The sequence below is a fragment of the Pavona decussata genome, unplaced genomic scaffold, assembly GCF_977016875.1.
Source record: "Pavona decussata unplaced genomic scaffold, jaPavDecu1.1 SCAFFOLD_302, whole genome shotgun sequence".
In the NCBI taxonomy this organism is placed as follows: Eukaryota; Metazoa; Cnidaria; class Anthozoa; order Scleractinia; family Agariciidae; genus Pavona; species Pavona decussata.
The window spans coordinates 1,202,061-1,225,150 of NW_028145698.1; the positions used below are offsets into that span (position 1 = coordinate 1,202,061).

General features: G+C 38.5%; 1 protein-coding gene across 2 annotated transcripts; it reads right to left on the reverse strand.

The window, feature by feature from the left end:
• Positions 1-1,355: 1,355 nt before the first annotated feature.
• Positions 1,356-23,090, reverse strand: LOC146454400 (doublecortin domain-containing protein 2-like). 2 transcript variants are annotated; one of them, XM_085095457.1, is made up of 14 exons: positions 22,686-23,090; positions 22,496-22,550; positions 21,844-21,941; positions 14,927-14,996; positions 14,380-14,438; positions 11,808-11,897; positions 11,522-11,581; positions 10,344-10,392; positions 8,575-8,634; positions 8,163-8,460; positions 6,160-6,228; positions 5,355-5,536; positions 3,683-3,752; positions 1,356-2,630 (listed from the first exon to the last, which is right to left on the reverse strand). In XM_085095457.1, exons 1-14 carry the CDS (start codon positions 22,952-22,954, stop codon positions 2,602-2,604), a joined length of 1,458 nt encoding a protein of 485 aa, XP_084951583.1. In that variant the 5' UTR covers positions 22,955-23,090; the 3' UTR covers positions 1,356-2,601. The 2 variants fall into 2 exon arrangements, with proteins under 2 accessions (XP_084951583.1, XP_084951584.1); XM_085095458.1 differs by lacking the exon at positions 3,683-3,752 and having other exon boundaries at positions 22,686-23,089.

Genomic DNA, 23,090 nt, shown 5'->3' on the forward strand with positions numbered 1-23,090 from the left:
GCTTACTTTTGATCATTGAAGCTCTGTCTTATCCATTGTATTTTCATCAGAGAGGAGAAATTATTTGAAGTTTTTTTCGCAAGCACTTGCCAGTATTAGGAGAAAGCTGAATCTCTATTGAAATCATGAAATCCTCAAGGCATATAACACTATGGTTAAATTGAGCTACTTCCCCCCAGCTATTTTCCCAAATTTTTAAGGAGACTGTGAGCTATATATTAAAAGAAAAGTTCTTTCACAAGAAGAGCAACGGAAACGGCCTGAAATCATGACGCAAGCTGAAAAAATTACTTTTAAAACAATCATTAAAAAGAAAGAAAACGTTTTCACTGGTAAACGATTAAGAAACTCTTTCAATGGTCTCTGGTAATTTTTCAATTCGGTTGCCCTTGCTTTAAAGCTGTTTTCAATTGAGCGTTTGTAAAACAATTGTAAAACCAAAACCAAAGTAATGTTTCTGCTCAATCACAAGATGCAAACAGCACAATCAGCCAATCAGAACTCGAAGCAAATACATGTAACCTGCGTCAAGCGCGGGAAAACGCGTGCGACCAATTAGCACGATTGGTTTTGGTTTGGCTTGCCATTGGTTGAGAAAATGGCGCGAACTTTACCAACCAATTGTCACCGTCTTGGGATGACCTTTCCTAACAAATAGGAATGCCTACCTTCGGTCACCATGGAATGATTGCGAAATCCAATACGGCTTTTTTTTTTTTGAGAAAATTTGACGCATTACTTTGCTCTTAATTTCACTCCAAGAAAACTTTGTTCCAATAAGAAATTCAACGAAAATTAGTTGGTAAATACGTAACCATGCCATTTTGGTACTTTGGAAGCAAATCAGCCGAGTTTTATAGGGCTTCAGTTTTGAGGGAGCTTATATTTTATGCAACGACGACGGAAACGAAAACGTTACTTGAAAATATAACCTCATTTTATTTGTGCTACTTCGCGATTATTTAAACTAATCCAACTTGTACAAACACTACGAACTACGTAGGAACTAAATCGGCGGGCGTGGCGTTCAAGTTAAGAAAGAGAATGAAAAATTCACCGTCGTGTGTTCACATTCTCCACAAAACCTTGAATTTGGTCATATCACGTCGTTGTTTTGCAGAGGACGGAAAAGAAATGTACCGAAATTCAAAACGCATGCGCAGAGCGATTGTTTTTCCTCATTAAATCTTTGTTTTGCGACGTTGTCGTTGCCGTCGTCGTTGTTTAAGTTCTCTGGTCATTAGTTTGTTCGGACGCTTTCGAGTCAATTTACCCATGACGCTAAATATGGCAAATGTCGGTAAGTACTTCAAAAATAAAAAGTCAAAAGACGTAGACTACCACAGCCGTTAATATAGAATGTTCACCGAAACACTTTATTATACGCCCATAATATGTACAATGCGTGTGTGTGTTTATAACGCGTCATGTATTTGAGAATAGTTAAAAATATAGGCACTACAATTCTCATTAACAAGGTAACTCATATTTATGTACAGTATAAAATAATTTCTTCAAGGAAAATCCTGCAAATCACAAGTACAATAGGAGAATTCTAACACTAAATACTTGTACAGCCAAAAGAAAAGCGCCGTTTTGACGTATCACAACAGACTGAGATAAAATAATTCTGAAACCCTTAACTCACTTATATTCTTAAACTTCCATTTATTTTGTTATCTCATTTATGCCAAGCATAGTTCTAACAAAGTTGGGCAACCTTGTCACGCCTGAATTCCAAAGTTGCCAACCCGTGAGGTTTACCACGCGAGCTTTTAGAATGGCTCGCAGGCGTGGCTGACAAAACAACAGCGAAACAATGAACTAACAAAACAAACAATGGACTCCAGCCCTCAAACATAAGAGCTTTGTGATTTTCAGGTCCAACGAAAGTAGAGCATCAAAAGAGCCGCGAGCTAACAGAATCCTGGGAACGTTTCTTTCTAAGCTCTTTCAAATCGTAGTAAACTTAACACGATTTTACGTTGAAATGGGTACTGAGACACGAAATCAGTTCAAGAGCAAAGAGGAAAGTGCATCAAGCCGATGCACTTCGCGGAACCATACTGTTTGTCATAAGAACGAAAAATGTGTACTTGAGCGATTTTGAATGTGTGAACTCGTGTAGACAATAGAAAACGCAGGAAACTCGGAAACTCATGCGAAATGGTTCCAGTTTTGAGGCCGATTTGATGAAAGGACAGCAAAAAAGTATTGCTCGCCTGTTATTCAGAAGACTGAACAACGATTTACGCAGTTGCCATGGATACATAGAAGAAATGGGCATTTGAGTTGAGACGGAACTAACTGATTCAAAGAAGGAGAGCGGATATTTCGCTCTCATCAATTCACCTTTCATACATGCTACGATTATCACAATAACTTTACAAATATACAGAGGGATTTCGAGGTTATTAGCAAATCAACTGAACAAAAAATACCGTTGTTGTTACTTCTATCTTATCTAACGTACTATGTGTCGCAGACGACACATTCTGTCCTTCACAAGAACCATATTTCATTTAAACTACGATCATAATTTCAATAAATATATATTTTCACTGTTGATCTTCACTGTCGGCTGCTGGCTGCTGGGCAGCTTCACTTGGCTCGTTTTCTTCGGGAGGTGTCTGTAAATCAAACAAAACAAAAGTTTATTATATGCATTGAATACAGTATTACCTCAGTTATCAGACTCACTGGGACTCCAGAAAAGAGGCGACTCCGGTACCGTTTGCAACGTCTTGCATTGCTAGTCGAGAGAACAAAAGAACGAACAACAGAACAACGCCCTAGTAAAATTGGAGCGTTAGAACCGGTACAGGCCTTCTACAAGAAAAGAGTCTGGAAAATCAAGAGTATAGGGAAAAAACGGATTTTTGTAAGACAAATAGGTTATTTCCGAGTTCCTGTGAACCTCATTTCGAAAGCGAGGCTAAGTGAAAAACTTTTCATATGAAAATTAGTTTTCATTCATATGCAAATAAAACTAATTTTCATAACAAAATCTTTGCACTTAGCCTCGCTTTCATAATGAGGTTCAAAGCAACTCGGAAATGGTCTATTCAACTGGACCTCTCGTCAGACAACATAAACGTGAGCATATGTACTTGGGGGGGGGGGGGGGGGGGGAGGCGAGGAACCTGCAACACCAAATTGTTTTTGAGGAAAATAAGGCCCAAGGGGCCGAAATATTTTCTAAAATTCTAGCTGACAAGTTTTCTCACCGAACTTTGTTTAACCTGTGCAGCATAACATTTATGTGAAGTATCAAGATAGCGTGGCTCATGTAAACGTGCGCATATGAAAGGAATCAAGCAATTTTCATTAATCAATCAGACCAACAGATACGATGGATTTCGCAAGAAGTTGCCTTAACTAAAAAGAAATTATCAAATGGTCATTCATGTTTTGTCTTTTCAAAAGGAATTACCTGGTGTTTACAACTACACTTGGACATTGAATGGAGTGCGTGCAACAGCAAATTCACATTCCTGGGAATTTTACACCACGAAAGCATATTTGAATATCTGAATATCACATTATCCTCAATTATCCTCACTGCTGTGTAAAGTAATTTAAAACTCTGTGCTCCCTAAGTCCTCCTGTACTAAATAGGTTTTGATTTATTTCTTTATTTGAAAGGTAAACTGTACAGGTTGTCGATTTCTATCGGACGCACCTTTTTCCTGACGCCATACTCTTTGAACTGATGACTGTGACTTGACAAAAGTACCTTCTTTCTGAGCTACCTGTCACACCAACTCTCACAATTAATACTAAACTACTACCTACTATAACTAACTATCTGCGACATAACTCTCATTAGCTCCTGTGCTGGAGGGGAGCTACATTTCAGAAACTCTCCAAGTATGTAGGACCCTGTAAACGCTATCTGCTCAAGGCGACCAGGGATTCTTAATCCGCCCCTACTCAGTCTCTCACAGTTAAATCCTATACTACCTTTTAACTAATTGCCTATGACATAACTTTTATCAGCTCCAGGGCTGGAGAGGGCCCAATTTTTTTTAACCTCTCAAAGTATGTGGGACCCCACAATAGAAAGCTCCCCACGGGCCCCAGAGATTCTTAATCCACCAATACTCTCACACAGTTAAATACTAGCTTAACTCTCGACTAGCTACACTTGCTAAGCTAACTTTCCACTATGACATAACTCTCATCGGCTTCAGAGCTGAAAGGAGGAGTTCGGGGGCTTTATTGTAGACACTCTCCACGTATTGCATGAAATACGACTTTGTTAAAATTTCACCTAGATACTTTTTCCCTAGTACAAATGTTTGCTTAAAAAATTGAACCAAAAAAGAGTCGGTTCTACGAAATGGAACGTTGGTACTTGGTACAATGTAATTTGCGTACCTATGAAGAAAAATGACCACGAGATTGCCTTTGCCAAAAACAGCAATTACTTACTTAACAAATAGTTATCCGACCACACACACTCACATTAGAAAACTTAAGCAGCGAACAAGGCAGCGCCAACGAAAACGTCATTTGAAAATATACCTATATTTCATTTGTGTTACTTCACGATCATTTTCACTTGTTCAACTTCTACAGAAAAGGCGAACTACCCAGCAACTATATTAGTTAAGAAACAAAACGAAAAAAATCACCGTCGTGTGTTCACCTTCCCTACGAAACCTTGAATTTGACCATTTCTCGTTGTTGTTTTGCAGAGGACGACAAAGAAATGTACCAACATTCAAAATGCACGTGCAGGGCGATTGTTTTTACTCAGTAAAGCTGTTGTTTTGCGGCGTTGTCGTTGCCGTCGCTGTCGTCGTCGCTTAAGTTCCCTACTGCTGCAGGGCTGAGTTGCTCGAAGCATGGTTAACGCTAACCATTGGTTAAGAGGTATTAAAACCTATAGGTTGTCATAGCATTTAACCCGGGTTAGCGCTAACCATGCTTCGAGAAACTGGGCCCACGGAGTTTAAGCAGATACGACGACCACGGCAACGAGAACGTCACAAAACAATAGACTTAATGAGCAAAACAATGCCCCGCACTTGTGCTATAAATTTTGGTACGTTTCTTCGCCGTCCTCGGCAAAACAACAACGAGAAATGACTAAATTTATGTCACGGCTTTGTGGAGAACGTGAGCATATGACAGCAAATTTTTCATTCTTTGTCTTAACTTGAATGCCGTTCCCTACCATATCTTTTTCAGGATAGTTCGGCTTCACTGTACGAGTTGAACGAATTGTAGTAACCACGAGGTACTACAAGTAACGAGAAGACTTATTTTAAATTGACGTTTTCGTTGGCGTTGTCGCCGTGATTTCTTTAAGTCCCTACTGTTAAAGAACACAAAGTGATTTTCCTTACGGGCTCGCTGTCTTTTTCCTTAGACTCCCTGTTTTCTTCAGTTTCATCTTCTGGTACTTCTTCTGCCTCCCTGTTGCTTGCTTGATCCTCCGCACCCTCTCTGTTTTCACTATTTTCATCAATTTCCTCGTCAGCCACTTCTTCAGCCGGAATTTCATCAATGGGCTTATCTTCAACAGTTTCTGTAAAGAGACAAGGGAACACTGTAAAACGAATGTTTGGTTTGCCAACAGAGTTGACAACTAAAGGATAATTGGCCACCGTAAAGAGATTCGAGTGACGTTTCGAGCGTTGACCCTTCGTCAGCGAATCAAAGAATCGTGGGTTGTTTGTGTCTATTTAGTGAGCAATGGAGCTACCCTATTGGTGGGAGCGTGCTAACGTGGAAAACAAGAATAAGTTATTCGAATGATAAGTGTCGTTGATTCCGTGGGGATTAAGGGTGCCGATTGGAGAAGTGAACTTTTGTTCTAAAGTTTTGCAGGTTTCTGTGTTACCATGATGAAGAGAAGTGCCACAGACTGTCATGTGTCGAATCAGGCTTGACGTGATTCGAACCCGTGAGCTCTACAATATTGATGCAGTGTTTTATCAAGCCAACTGGAAGATGAAAAGATGGAAATAAGCTCGAATTGAACTGAACCTCAACTATGAACTTTTTCGGGTTTTATTCTCGCAAACGCCAAAAAAAAAAAAAAAAAAAAAAAAATAATAATAATAATAATAATAATAATAATAATAAATAAATAAATAAATAAAGTTGCTAATTTAGCAGCTCAACTGCTATAACGTAGAATTTATTTACCTTTGTCATCTTGGATTTCTCCTGCATCTATCTTGTCATCACCGCTGGCTTCATACACGGGTGGTTTCACTGGTAAATTACATCAAAACAAGTAAGGATAAATTTCACTGTCATTCATAACGCTAAAATCATGCAACAAACGCTTCAGACTCCCGTCTTTCGCGGAAAATTCTATAACTTGAGGTACGATATTTGCTGTTGACATTTCACGACCGGGCTCGGAGACTACTTTACATGAATGCGACCATCGTTTTTCTGAGAAATTTGCTATTTCATTGATTTAAAGACGATACTGAAAAGCAGAAGGAAAGCAATGAGACTCTGCATGTTCTTTAAGTTGCACCATGGCCTAGTGGCAGCAGAATGCCCAATGCGACGGGCCAGCAGGCATCTGAATTCAAATGCCTACGATCTAACTTTTTACCCGATTTATGACTATGCGGGAAAAGAAGATCTTAGTAACTGTTATTGAAATCCAAAAAGAAATTGGGGGTAACCACGCATTTTTCAGATATTCTTTCGATTCTCTTTTTTTTTTTTTGTTACCGCAATCGTTGCGAAAAGAAGAACTCGATAGTACTTAAAGAGGAAGTATCATGGGGTTTTTGATATCTTCTGTTAAAAATGTTGAAATAAGACCTTCAATCAGCTGTCAAATAATTCTAGAATAACTAGAGGAACAAAATCAACTCAATTCTTGAAAGAAACAACTCGTGATCTGTTCTAGCGCATTTTGGAAACAAAAATGAGAGAACTTGAAAAACATTAGCCTAGCATTTTTCAAGTTTCAATCTAAATCGGCCTACTCTGTCTCTAGCCAGAAGCACTAATCGACAGTTTTATTGCACTGGGGTGATAATTTTTAACAACCTTGACAATTATTTCGTTGTTTCTGCTGACAGTCAAACATTTTTGGGTTTTGAAATGACAGCATTTTCGTGATACTTCCCCTTTAATGTACCGCTTTAACACCGCAACAAAAATGTTTTGAGACGACACGCGTTCATTAATGTGCCTGTTACACTTAGCCCCGGGGGGGTTACTTCCTTATAAGAGGCTAATGGGGATGTGCCGCTGGATGGAGTCGCATTTTCACGACTGGATTGACTAGAATGGGGTCGCATTTTCAATAGAGTTACTAGAATGGGGTCGAAAATTTTCGGATTTTTGGGGTGAGAAAATTCTATTAAGTAGGGATTCAAAATGGTCTCGGTTAAAATGTTCAGAAAGTTGTTGTTTATTAAATGTAACAATCACCTCGCATTACATTCCGTTCTTGAGAGTAGACGCATAAATAGAAAGTGACTTAGTTGGGATCGCGAAAATTACATTTTCCCAAAAAGTGACTAAGATGGGGTCTATAACTGGCCCAGCGGCACATACCCAGCAAAACTTAACCCAAGTACCCCCCCCCCCCCCGGGCACTAAGCAAAATTGCGAAACAAGTTGCAAGAAAAAATTCCCAGTATAGCATACACCTTACTTCACACGTAATTCACATTCTAATGTCATGACAAGCCTACACAGAGCAGGTACAAGTATGCCAAGAAAGAAACTTAGACATACTCCGTTAAACGCAAGTGTGAGCCATAATTTTTCAGCGATCGAGAAAAGCTGTTGTAGTCTGAGACTAATCAAGACTCCCACATTCCTGGCCCCAGTTGTTCAAAGAGTGGATAACTGGATACGTCACTATCCAGCGGAGCAAATGTACTCCAACCAATGCTTTTGGCAAGTTTTCTACACAATCCCATTCTTAAATTTGACATATGCTTCTACTCTATTCACAAATTATGGGACTATCATGAAAATCTTGCACACATTTTATCTGCCGGATAGCGAACTATCCAGTGGATAAAATTATCTGCCCTTTGAACAACTGGGACCTGGCCAGTTAAAACAATGTCACCAAAGTTTTCAAAAATTTCTGGTGCTCTGCCAAATAGCATGGTAGCATCCACAACGTTATAACTTGTGCTCCCTGATAGCTTAAGTCCACATACCCTCCACTGAATTGTCTTCTTGTTCGTCCATGAGTTCCTCAAGTGGAACGCCATTGTCTCCTAGAACATCAGCTACCTTCTGTTTGATATTTTCTTCTAAGGGAATGTCTTCAACTTCTTCTTCTTCTTGTACTGAGTCTTGTCTCAATTGTGCAGCAAAAGACTGCAAGGGTTCTTCGATGCGGTCTGGAATGAAGCCTTCGTCTTCTTTAAATGATTCTGGAGTAGCATTGCCATTGTCATCTCTTGAAGCAACGTCTTCTCGTACTGTTTTATTCTGGAGAAATGGTATACTTGCCTTCGCCAAACACAAAAAGAAAGGAAATGCAAAGTTTGAATGAGTGTACATGTATTTCAGAACAGCAGTAAGAAAGCAACTTAATGCCTGATAATTTGAACACAGTTCACTCACAGGTGCATTGTCATCTGGTATAAGGGACTTCTTTTTCGTTGTTCTTTTGGCAACACCTCTCTGAAATAAAGAAATGTCCTCTTTAATAGGGCTGTTACGTCAGGAAGGATTGTTTAGGTGGACGGTCCAGAAAACAGTAAACAGAAAATTACGAACAAAATTACAATATCTTCACTTTAGCAACGGTATCACCTTCATGAGGTTAAGACTGCACAGTGGCATTTTTTTACCCTGACAACAATGGCAATAATACAGAAATTTCAGTTATATAGGCTCAGAGCAGGAAGGCTATTTTAATAAAAATTAATTATTTTTGTTATATACATTGAGTTTCACTCAAGAAAACGAGCACTGTGAATGGTTGATTCTTGGTCACGTGCCCCTGATCAAATACAAAATAATGTATCCCAACCGGGATACAATTCTGCAGTTGTTGTCCTCTCGTTTATTCGTTTGTTTTGCTGTGATTGTTGAAGGGAAACTCTAAGTATATAACAAAGCACTTAATGTATGATCCCTCGTGAAGCTAGTTTGTTTTGTTTTCCCTCGAGTCCTGATGTTTCCCCCGACTTCGTCTCAGGAAACATCAGGACTCTTGGGAAAACAAAACCAACTGTTTCCCTCGGGACCATACATTAAGCGTATATTATTTCACAGTCAAGTAAATTGTTTCCCTACTATTTAAAGAAACAGGAGCCTTGAGCTAGCCTTTACTTGTGCTGCTGGATTTCAAGCTACCAGCATCCCAAGGTATCAAAGAAAGAAAGAAACATTCCACCCCCCCCCCCCCCCATCCCACCCCTAATACAAAGTCTATTTACAACGAGTTATGACTCATAAGAGCTTGTAGTAACAGTGTGGAGTTTGGGGTGTCTGACTGGAAATTCACGACGCAAAAAATTCGAAGTTTAGCCATGTTCAGTTGAAGCCTCATGGTACAAAGTAAAAATGGTTAAGATGCTCAAAGCGCTAGCAGCTGCGGGGTAAAAAGCAGGCCACTGGGCAAATTGACTGGCTGTGACGGAGCACACTGCATTTCATGGAACCCCTGGTGATGAATTTAATACTGACGATAAATGATCTGGTTATTATTCATAATGATGATGCCAACAAAACTGTCAATGTCAGCGGCAATGGTAACAACAATAACACTGATGATGATGATAAACACAAAGAAGACAGTGACAATGATATTGCCAACAAATAAATATTATATGGTTGATGATTAAACGACACTTGTCTGATGAGATATCCATTGCCATGACGGCACTTGAAAACACTGACGAAGGACAGTCAAAGTTATAATGCCTTAATGGTGACAGTAACTTGTATGATTAATGAAGAAAAGTGACTTTTTGAGCTGTTATTTAATGTGCGCTGTTATGCATTACAAGTAGAATTTACATGATTTTGTGCTCTTTGTCGAGAATTAAATGCATAAGTATGTTTCCCTTTTCAAGTTTGAAATGTATACTCTTAATTTTCAAGTTTTCTTGCAATAAAAAGGAAAGTTTGGATGAAAACCGTGCTACAAGTCTTAACATGTACCAGTAGTACACTGCAAAAGGACAAATTTGGTGTTACCGGTATTTACTGATCCTGCAGGTTTAAACTAAAATGGCAATGATAACCACGTTCAAATGAATTGCAATAATTTTCAGGTGAATTTAATAATTTTAATTTTAATAAAGGTGAAGTCTAAAACCAACATGTAGTAAAACGTGGACAGATAAATGTAACACAGACTTGGAAGTAAATTTCATACTCACAGGTTTTCTAGCTGGTTTTATTTCTGCCATCTTTGGTTTCGTGGAAGCTCTGTTGGAAGACAAGTATGGTGATAAAAATCTATTTTTGTGTCCCAATGACATAATTCATAAACATATTTTCAAGCTAGAAATTGGTGAGAATAAGAAAATTTATTAACCGGATGCTTTATGTAAGTGCCTTGAGATGTACCACTAAAATGACTGCAATATTCAATGACTATCACATTTTGTACTTAAGACCAAAGAATCCACATGTTGCTCAAGTTGAACCTTGTTACACACTGTACATGACTGATCACTATGCAATGAGGTTTTTAATTTTTTGTGGGAGTGAGATATCCCCCATGTACACTGTACTGCCTTTTGGATTGTAACTTTCCAAATGAAAGCTACACTGTATACATGCATTACTCTATCTCCTAAAATGCTTATTAGGAGATGTACTGTTCAGAAGGGATCAAACAATACTTTTTTTTACACAATACAGTCGACTCCCAATAACTCGAATCCTCGTTATCTCGAACCTTGCGCTAACTCGAACCAATTTTCCTTTCCTTTCCGGTCATTTTCTTATTACCCTCGATAACTCGAACTCCCGAAAACTCGAACCCTTGACAATTTTCCTTGAAAGTTCAAGTTATCAGGAGTCGACTGTAATAACAGGGTGCCTGACAAACTTCACAAACATGGCCACGACATAAAGTACATACTAAAGTGACGAGGTAACAAAAACTATATTTCCAAAATAATGGGATTTGTTGAGATATTTTGCATTAGAGCATGATGAAAAATGCCTACTTGCCAAAACTCAGCATCTTATTGAAATTTGGCGGTGAGATAGTAGTATTGTTATGCTCCAATGACTCCATACAAATCCTTGTAATTTTGTCTCTAAATGTTCTACACGTAAATGTTTGGAACAGAGACAAAATTAGAAGGATTTGTATGGAGTTGCTGGAGCATAAAAGTCCCAATATCTCACTCCTTAATTGCCGTAAGATGCTGATTTTTGGCAACTAGGCATTAATTTTTTCATCATGCTCTTTGCGGACATCTAAATTAATCCCATAACTTCAAAATTCAATTATTTGCAACATCAAACTTTAGTACTCTTATAGAGCTTGGGGTCAAGTTTAAAGGTGGCTCTACAACACCGTTACTTTCTAACTTGAACTCACCTTCTTGGAGTTAGTTGAGAAGCTACTCCTTGATCATCGTAATTCACAGTTTTATCAAAACTGAAAAAGAAGTGAGAACGTGTTTTTTCAGTTTACAAAATGGAGATTCAATCTGTAAAGTTGACCCCCATCATAAACCCACTTTTGACTTTTTCAAAAGTCAGAGAATATTTTCATAACTCCTAGTGCACCATTCAAACAAAAGATTAGAAATTAAGCTAGTATAATTTTCCTTTGACAAAGTGCTTATTTCACTGTACAAGTTATACATGTAGTTCTAACTTACTAGCGTTCTCTCCCTACTGCAACATATCTCCCATTATCATCCAGCTGTGAAGGTTCTGATATCTTCTGACGCCCATCAATTGAGAACAAACTGAAATGGTAAACAACACGAGCATGCAATTATTAAGGACGGTGTCTACTTTTGTTTCTGCGCATCTCAAGATACTCAGGTTTCCTATGGGTGGTGCCTTCTAATAGAGGGATATTTTTGCATGGCTTAAAACTATGCTGAGAAAGCAGACCAGTTAGCAAGTGCTCTTGGTATCCAAAAAGAAAATTGGGGGTCAAACCATGCATTTTTCAGAGATAATAAAGCTTCAAAATGGAAAAAAGGCCAAACATTGTTTTTTTTTTTTTAATTATGGTAGCTTACATGTACATTGTAAATATCTCTGAAAAATGTGTGGTTACCCCAAAAGTTACTCCCATCTGGATGGGGTGCTCCACAGGATTTGAACCCAAATTGACCTCTGTGATACTGGTATCGCAAAAGTCATGGGTTCGAATCCCGTTCAAGCGTGAATTTTTTCAGGCTTTCTTTTTGCAACTGCTTAAGTTGCGTATATATAACCGCGATGATCATTCACTTATTCATTCTTCCTTCCGCAGTCCAAATGTATGAATTTTAATATAACCACTTTCAAGCTTAACTTTATTGAGGTGAATATCATGCTACCAGGTTTTCTCCTTATGTATGGCAGTTTTTGATATATCTCCGAAATGTTTAGAGAAAACTGATTTTTGGGGCATTCTTTAGATAGAAAATGTTTTGATGGGTGGTGGGAAATGACCCGGGTGTATTTTATTTTGAGGAATTTCCAGAGGGGTGCATTGGGAGGTTAAAAAAAATCCTCAAAAATCGAAAAGTCCCAAGGGTGGGGTCCTTAATCAACTCTGGTGATTAAGATTGAAACACCAGTTGAAAACTGACATTTCTTGGCTGTGTTGCTACAAAAATTCAGTCTTATTTATGAAAAATACATGTGCATGAACCAGTGACATGTGAGAGTACTGTATTCAGGCCATCTGATATTATACGATGGTGCGATTTCGCACAATTGACCTCAAATCACATCCGATCGCACAATTCATAAAAAATCGCACAATTCACAAAAAATCGCACAATTCTTAAATAAAAACCATAAATAAATGCCTTATCTGAAAAAATTACGCGTCTGCACTTAGTTTCAAGACGATTAAATTTCGAAAAAGCCCAAGAAACGTTCTGAAACCATCGATTTCACAAACAATCGAAGTTCAAGGCGTCATTTTCGTTTTTGGCAGTTTCGGGGCCTGGTGCTAGTTTTTTCATTCTTAAAGAATTGCCTATTACGCAAACGATTCTTCTCTTTGAGTTAGCCTATCAGGATTGCTGATACAAATCCATCACATATATTATCCTTCTGCAAAAGAAACAACAAAAAACTTTGAGCCAAGGTGGTGCATAATACCTCGGTGGAATTCGGCAAGGAACTGGGGAAACTTCAACGTGGCCGTTCGCCTCTTTTTTTAGCAGACTTTGAAAGCCGCCGCGAATGTTTACATCTTCGGCGTAGTGTTACAAATTTGCATAATTGTTATCGAGATCATCTCAAAAGGCAATGTCATGTTTTCTTCAATTTCGGATTGTAACAGTGTCTTCCTCTGACAGATGACTGGATTACTTGTTCACTAACCCAGTTTTAACAGTGAAGGAAGCGAAACTAAAAGATTGCGGCTTTTTCGGCCGCTGTTTCACAAGCTGAGAATGGAAAAACGCGCGATCGCTTTTAGCCCCGGCCCGCTAAACCAGTACGCTGCATGCACAAAATTATGCTTGATATTAGCTTAATCTTTCCAATCAAAACTTCAAAAACAGCATTTTCTTGATAAAAAACGTTCAACACTTTTGGTTGTAATCGGCAAGGAACCGAGAAAACGCTTAAAGAGCGAACTCTTTCCATCTAGATCATACACGTGCACACATGTGCGCACTTCGCTCCAACAAAAACGCAAACACAGTTGGCTGTGTCGCAAAGTTGGTTCCTGTAGAAAGGAACCGAACTGTGGCCTGGGATGAGACGTGTGAAAAACATATCACGCAAAAAGTTCTTTGTTTCCCTGCCTTGAAAGTTGATGCACTCGACTCGCGCCTGGATACTCGAACCTTTCGAGTTTTGAGGATCTAGTCACGAAGTTCGAGTTCCAAGGGACTGTCAACTTACATTTGTACGGTACTGTAGGTGTCATAATTAAATTTTTACATCCCAATTCACTCATAATTGCTTATTTTTTGTCCCTTTATGAAAAAATCGTCGCTAGAGCAGCATAAAAGTGGTTTACTTTCTCAGAATCCTGGGAAAACAAGCTTAAAATAGTTTAGGGAAAAATCGCATAATTTGCATAATTTACCGCATAATAGTCCTTTCTTATCGCACAATCTACCCTGAAAATATCGCACAATTTCAGATCTTTTATTGCACCCTATCAGATGGCCTGTGTATTTCAAGATAATTACTAAAATAATAAATTATAAAAAAATCAAACAATAAAACTAAATTTACCAGTAAAAAAAAAGAAATCTGATTACTTACTCAAACACGGCACCATTCTTGCTAACCTCTTTCACTTTGTCATTCACAGCCTCCAGAACCTTCGATTGGAAAGAAATTATAATTGAAGAAGGCTGACTACAACAGATTTGTAAACAGTCTACACTTGACTACATTAACACAATTCACTGACAGTGCCGCCATGAAAGAAATGATTAGGTCATTAATTTTTAAGTCTCGTTACAGTATGTAAGTACAGTCAACTCCCGATAACTCAAACCTTCAAGGGAATTTGAAAAAGGTTCGAGTTATCGAGAGTAAGCTTATATAGAAAATGACCTGAAAGGAAAGGAAAATTGGTTCGAGTTAGCGGGAGGTTCAAGTTAGCAAAAGTTCGAGTTATCGGGAGTCGACCGTATATAATAAAATATTATTGGGAAAGCTAGTTACATGTACTGAGTCACATAGCTTGCTTTTATTTACCAGCAATTATACCATGACTACATCACTGACCAGTGGTGTTAAATGCATCCTGTAGGGTTTAATAATTTACAATGTATTAGCTGATTATCCTGACAGCAATACTCACTTGGTACATCTTGAAGTCAGTCTTTAATTGGACTCTTTTTGGTTTGTCGACTTTTCCATTACAAAAGACACTGAAACAAAAAAATAATTATTATCAAGCGTGACTTGAGTTTCATGTATAAGCCAGGAGGCATGCACATATAAGTAGTTGTTGGTGAACACCACTGATTAATAGTGGTAATACATGTAGGATTTACTAGAGTCCTTTTCGGCAGATACAGTACTCATAGGAGTAATAATTGAAGGGCTGGGAGCATAACCGACTTATGTCGAATTTCAGCCCGTTTTTCGAGTTTGCTCGGATTTGTCCGAATTTTTGCATGTGAACTTCAATTCGATTGAAAAACATTGTTCAGTATTTTATTCCGCCGATTTGTGTTTCACACTTTCATTTGATTGTTACAAACTACTACGTGCGTGACAGGAATGTAAGAAACGCAACTCAGATACAATACGTCATCAAAATGTCCGCACATTTCTCGGCCACAGTTCTCACCACTAAAAAGTCATTTATATATGTTCGTTGGCAATGTTTTACCTTTGGCAGCGTGTAAATGCTTTGTTTATCATTAGATCGCCATGTTGAAATGCTTTCCTAAAGGTGTTTCACAGGGGAAATCTATTTTCCAACAGTTCTCACCCCATTACGTAAAAATAATTCAAAATTCAATTAGTTTCTTTATTGCGACATGGGCGAGAACTGTTGCCAAATTACTAACACGCACTTTTGCTGTGATCAAAAGGAGTAGAATAGAAGGGCAACAAATCGGTTTTTCATTGAGAGAAAAGTTTATCTCGAAACAAGCCATTTCCTTTCCTGCAACACGATTTGAATAAGCGAGAACTGAGGGCGAGAACTGTTACGCATTGAAAGAAAACAAGTTCTATGTCACGCACTGCGTGACTTACGGCCTTACTGGCTTTCAAGAGACCGGTCTTTGTATGAAATGCAGTTATTTTCCCTTACGGTTAACTGAAAAGTTACAACCATGTTAATGAAATAATGTGACAGTGTTGCTTGAAGTTCGTTATGCTACTAGTTGGTTTTATCGGCCCGAAAGGAAAACACAAAATTGGAACTAGCATTTTGCTGAAATCACGCGAAAGCTATTTGCGCCACACTTAACCTACGGCTAAAAAGAGTAACTTTCTTGACTTCGTTATATTTGCACAAAGCGAAAATATGCACCATAGGACTTGGCTGACCGAAAGTCGTAACTTACATTCCAATGTTTCCACTTCCCAAATACGCACGGTTACCTTACAACAAGAACACGCGGTCCGAGTCTTCTTAACCGACGAGTACGACGTGGACAACATCTCTAACAACATTACCCTTCCAAGCACGTTCACTAGTAAACAAGGAAACCACCACATTCCCCTCCCCCCCCCCCAACTGAATGTTGTTTGCTGGGTCACGAACAGTCTCCTGGCAAGCATCACCTTCCAAATCAACATTGCATAAGGGGGAGGGGGGGAGGGAGAAATAACTGTGGTAGAATTAAGAAGAGAGAAACAGTGAGTGAGTGGTTTCTACATCTGTTTTCGGTTGTCATTGTATAGGGGGAGGGAGTGGGAGAGAGAAGTAAAGTTCTGTGGTAGAATTAACAAGAGAGAAATAGTAAGCAAGTGGTTTTTGCGCTGTTGGTGTTTGGTTTTCTCAAGGAGTTTTGTACACGATTGTAAAACCGCGAAATGTTTTCAAAACCAGGGAGAGCAAAAATTGGGACAAATCTGAGCGAAATCGAAAACTCAGGGCTAAAATTCGACATAAGGCGGTTATGCTCTCAGCTCTTCAATTATCATTAAAACAAAATTGGACAATATGAAAAGGGGGAGCAGAAGTCATAAGAGAGTATAATTAGACTGAAATTGATGACATGAATTCCAATTATTAACTATTGTATTAATCAAATCATATAAATCTATAACAGCAAATTTTGAAAAAGAAATAAGAGAAATACTTTTTGGAGAATGCGTAGACAACAGTAATGTTTAATTGCTAGAGAGTCGGCACCACACGATGTACTGTACCTGCCAACTTTTGTGACTCAAAGGCATAAGATTTTTATTCTGGAAGTGCCAGGATTTTTTAAGATGATGCTACATGTATCTGACGATTTCCGAAGACTTTCAAAGACGCCCAAAGTTTTCCCAAGACCCTCCAAATTAATTCTGAACTTCTCAAGAAAGTACCATCAAAAATCAGAAATTTCAGGGAAAGTCTCGGCATTTACTTAAATACACATGGACTTTTGTTCCTCGCATTGGTTTGAGATTACATATTTTTGGAAAGCGTGTCAGTTAAGACTGTAATAACTCAATTTTCAATCAGGCATTATAAATTGGTCCTTAAAGGGACAGTATCATGCTATTTTTAGTAACACATTGAAAATCGGAAAGACACGATTCGGTTGATAGCAGTCAAGATATAATGACAAAATTCCATTAAAAGACTATCAGAATGCAAAGAAACTATCCACGGATATTTTCGCCGGCAGATGATCAAGATAGAGAGGGGTTCAAATTTGAAAACGTCTGCCGGACGTTTTCAAATTTTGCTGTTGTAACGCATTAAAAGTCGCCGGTTGTACTATATTTTGGTTCAACTTTTCGTCTTAGAATGTGTGGTTCCAGAAAATATCCATACCCCTCCCACGGAAGACATTTTTATTTTAACCCTCCCACCCCCTCGGAATTTCCGTTCCAGAGGGTTTATGATGACCCCCCCACCCCTCCGGAATTTCCCGGTTTTTAGAACCCTCTTCCATGAAACCCTCGAAAGTTCAAAATCCATTTAGACTAAGAAAATTGACTACTCACACTATTACGATCAATTTTTTTATTATTGAAGCAACGTCGACAACTCTAGTTCAGCTATTTACAACACTGCGCTATTTTACTTGTTTATCCTTTTGCTTAAACTATATCCGGAAAAAATTGGATAGAACTCTAAAATGGTCAATTTTTTTTTCGTCAAAAAACACGGTCGTATTCTTTGTTGTTGCGTAGTTTACGTCTATAACTTTCTCGAGCGCTTAAGAAATTATCTCTATCACGTTTAACAACTTTTCTTTTTCACCTAAAATTACGACGGCCTTGCAAATTCTATTTTCGTAATGACCTCGGCAGGAAAACGTTTGCTTATTAAATACCGCGAAGAAACCGCTATGAATATAAGTTGCACATTGAATATACGATGCTGGGTTTTTTATTTATCAAGTAGAATTTGAAGAACTTTGAAAACCCAGTCGAAAACTGGCTGCATGCACAAGAATTAATATTATAAGCCGCCTTTGAGAACAGTTTCAAAAGGTTCTCCCTTCAAAACTTCAAAATTAATTAGTCCGGCCGTGGCAATTGCGTCTCGGCACTTAATACAAATAGTTATCTCTGCACCGAGTTCGTGAATGAAATGAATTCGAGAAAGAAAAAAGTTTGTGTTTTTGACGTTTTATGTCACGTTTTTATCAAGTTTCACGTCCCATGGGATTCAATCTTGAACAAAATTTGCATACATCGAAAACGTTGTGCATTTGATTCAGTGACTGCAATGTACATCAATATTCACTGGATGGAAAGATCTCTGCAGAATCTTTTCTCTTTCTTCCAGAAATCTTTTTTGTGAAAGATTGCATTGAAGAAATTACACGTTTTGTCGCCGCAGAAAAATAATTTTCCGTGGGAAATAAATAAATAAGCGCGCCTGCAGGCCCGTTGTACATTTCGCCGTGTCAAAAATAGATTTCAACGGCAAACTAACCTGTGGCCATGCTCATCAAAAAAGTCGCTTTGTTCAGAAACCTTTTAATCTCACTCATTTGATGCTACAATACAAGTAAAGAGGGCTTTTATTTATTTCAAACCTCAATTTTCAAACGATTGTGAAGTCACAGCCATGCTCGGCATGATATGAGGCTGACTGATCGCGCCGCGAAGTCGAACTTCAAAGAAAAAAAACCTGTCACGCCGCCGTTACTTTCGCTTATCAGAAGGATTAACCAGACAACACTTCTACCAAAATGACTTTTTCCAGAACGATTCATCGTTTTCACTGCTTTTGTTTCAAAACAACGCACGTAAATTTGTTTTTGTGCTTCAGATCGATCGTGTGTTGCTTTCAATGTTTTGTACATGGTTCGTGACCCTTTGGAAAACTAGTTCCCCACGAAACCCCCCTACCTCTCGGAAATTACTGCCCTTTAACCCCCCCTCCCCCTCGGAATTTCCAATGGTCTTCCGTGGGGGGGGGTATGGATATTTTCTGGAACCACACAATCACTATAAATACTTCTTTAAACATTAAGAAGCTGTTTCCAGCTTATACTCGGGCCATATTTGACTGTGTGGTGCGTAAAGCCTACAATCTCTTAACAGTGATAACCTCCAGCATCGCCAATTCCCCCAAATAGATAGCCTGCGAGCAAGCTCTATTGGGAGTGGATCCTCTTTCCCCCTCCCGCCCCCCACCCCCAAGAGAGCTTGCTTGCAGGCTACCAAATAGATAGCTACAGAGATATAGTGAGGCAATAAGTAACCACTAGATAGAATTGCATTTCTTGCAGTCAGAATGAAACACAGGGGAAAACGACATTTGTCATACAAATGCTTTTTATAATCCCCGGGCTTTCATCCTTACGTTTTCACCTTTCGTTTAGAGACAGAAACCATTTGTACGGTCCTAATATGTATGTGACGCCGGGTCAATGATGGATCGTAATTTTCGGTATGATCTAGACCCGGGGGGGTACTCCCTTATGTGACCTTAACAGGGACGTGCGGCCCGATAGGGTATGGTTTTCAGAGTGTTTTGTCTTGAACGGGGTATCTATTTCATCACTTTCTGTCTTAAACAGGGTATCCCTACTTGACGTAATGGCTTGAACAGATTGTGATTTCCATTAAAATACAGTAAGAAACTGTTGAGTACCCCCTCCCCTCCCCCGGGATCTAGAGTAACGTTACGCATCACGCGTACGTTTAGATCCTTGTACGTTTTTCAATGTTTCGCTGTTTATACTTTTAAATGAAATTCAGGGGAAAGCATTTGTTATTCACCTTTCATTTGAAGACAGAAACCGTTTCTACATTGATTGTTTTTCTATAGTAAACGTGAGACATCTTTATCTGACGATGTTGGCCCGCGAGGTCATAGGCTGATTTAGTTGCCAAATTTTCGGTTAAACAAAACTAGCCTTGAGGCACTCAGGTTAGCCTAAAAAACACTCCGGTTAGCCTAAATAGCACTTAGGTTAGCTTAAATAGCTCCCCGGTTAGCTTAACGGTTAGCAGTTTACGTTGGGGTTGTTCATGCCTCGCATTCCTCGCACGTGTGGCTCGCATGTTGTAAACATTCCTCACGGCCCGAAAACAAAGAACGCGACCGAGAATTTAAAGAATTTGATAACATGACAGAAAACGTAACTCGTACCAGCCGAATACAAAAAACGAGACCGAGAACAATAACTCGTGGCCCGAACTCTTATCTCTTGGCCCATCGCAACCCGAAAAAGAAAAAAGAATTTGATAATGCTACCGAAACCTTAACTCAGTCCGCCTTACGGCCCGAGTAATTAGCGATTGAGAAATTAATTTAAACAGTGTTCAAAGTTTAAATTTAGTGAATTTTGGCCAAAAATCATGATATCTCCCATTGATCTCCCATGATACTGTCCCTTTAAGTGTGAGCTGCGTGAGATCGAAGTTTGCAATCCACAGGGGTCAGAGCCTTTTGCCTAAGGCATGAGAGTAATAGCAGGTATAACACATTGTTGTAAATTATCCCCGAAAAACCCAGAGTGGAGGATAATATTGATATTTGATACGCTGTATGATTTGACATGTACCAGTATTACATGTACATGTACAGTGTATCAGAGAAAAGATTTTTAAATAACGAAAATAACCAAGGGATACACAGCTTGCATCACTTTGGAGATGAAGACATAAAATAATAATTATTGTCACCCCTTGAGGACCATATGCCAGTAACAACAAAACGTGAACACTTTTTATGTAATTGAAGTGCTACAGCCTACTGTGCTAAAGCACTGAAATTCAAAGGCCCTCAGGGCACTCTACAAATTTTTCATTAGATTCCATTTACTAATTTACTTAAATTAAAATCATTAGGCAGGGTATATGCAGCATGTAATGACCATTTGAACAGCCTCACACAAATGATAGGTGCTAACCATGCAATCAGAATTTGAACAAAAAATTAATAATCTCACAAGAATTTAATAAAAATCAATTAGCCAGGACAATTTATTTTGCTTCACGTCAAGACAATATGCCCAAAGATTTGCCATCATAAATTACACACTGACTTACTGTAATACAAGTTCCTAAAAGCCATGTTAAAAAATATGCTAGAAATTATTGTTATCTTTCAAACACTAGCTACACATAGTACATATATGTACCTCAAATAGAAACCTGCTTCTAACATGGTATGAATTTTCCTGAATATTTGTCAAATAATGCTTTTGTGTTTTCATTTGAGCATCCCAGATTACAAAAGCTCATATATGACTTGTACATTTAAAATACCAGTAAAATGATCCAATTTTGGGGTTGACAACAGGAGTTGGAGGGGGGGGGGGATCATTGAAGTGGATTACTAAAATTTCACTGAACATAAAACAGTCGCACTTTTATGCCATTTTGTATGGGGACTACGAAATCCACTTCACAACAAATTAAAAACTCAACTCTCATTTCCCAGCCTGAAGTAACAATACAATAAACTTCAAAAGCAGTAGATTGGTAAATCTTGTACTTAGCAAGGAAGAAAAAACCCATTTCAGATTCCACCAAAATTGAGGTCAAATCCGTTCTGGGCAAATAACCTGATATCCCCTTGATTAGAAAAAAAGAAAAGATACAAGCTTAATTTAAGATCACTTAACCCCTTACATGATAGTCTTGATCTCTTCCTTCTTCCTCTGACCGCTAATACGAGCTCTGCCTGGGATATTCCCAAATTTGCGATGATTAATTTCCACAAAATTTATCTGCACCAGAAAAGAAAGCAGTTAGCTGGCAGATAGAAGATGTTACACAAAGGGATAAGGCCAACACACCTTACACTTTTTAAAAGATGCAATTGCAGTATATGTGAATAAGGTTAAAAGCATTTTACTGTAAGTTTAACAAACGATAGTGAGTTTATTAAATTACAACTACATGTATATATTTCGTTTCAAACGTTTCTTTACCTATTTTGGAGGAAAATATTCAAATGTACGTCGAAGCTTATGTTTTCTTTGCAATTAATGTTCGAGCTTAAATATTAGTTTAAGTTTAAAACTCTGTAATTAATTATTCAGCCTTGTTTAACGTAGCTACGGCTATTGTTATTCACAACTTCAGTCACTAGGAATCTCATGGGAATCCTTAAATTGATTTTAAACACAAGTCAGCAGGCATTAATAAATAAAATAACCTAAGAAAATCGTGGCCGCTGTATGTCATTATTTAGCACCATTTCACAAACTATCGCGACAAGAAAGATTGCGCGCCGATTCAGCTATTTAATTGACGATTAAAAAGGTTTTAACACATATACCTCTGGAAGCTTTACAGTTCCATGGCGAGCAGGTTTGATCTCTTTTCCTTCGTATCTAAATAAAATAAAAATCAGAAAGCTGTTGAGTGAGGCAAAAATTGCATGCGATCAAAAAGCACTCTTTATCTAAAGTGCTAAGTCCAAGAACAACATTTTGATGGCGTGATCACAAACAAATCGATTAGCTTACTCTATTTTCTTGAACGGCCCTTTTCCAACTACGACGTAACTACAGTCTCTTTGAAGATCTTCAAGTTTCCTTATACGATGTCTGCCTCCAGGAGTCCGTATTTCTCGAGGTTGCATGCGAAATCTCCTTCCAGCAGCGTCGAGAAAAGATTCAAAACTTTTCGTCTCTCGCTGGTTCACCACAACGCGCTTTCTCATAAAACTGTCTCCGTTTAAATGAAGATAAACCGGCTTTCCCATCATATTCAACCCTCTCTCGTGGGCAGCCATGCTCTTTAGTTCTTTTTCTTCTACTTAGAAATTCTAATTCGGGTTATGATGATAAAACGAACGTTCTTCGTGTTGATGATCGCTACAAAGATTTTTCATCCCTCACTTTGCGCTCTGTGACCTCATTAATCGCAAG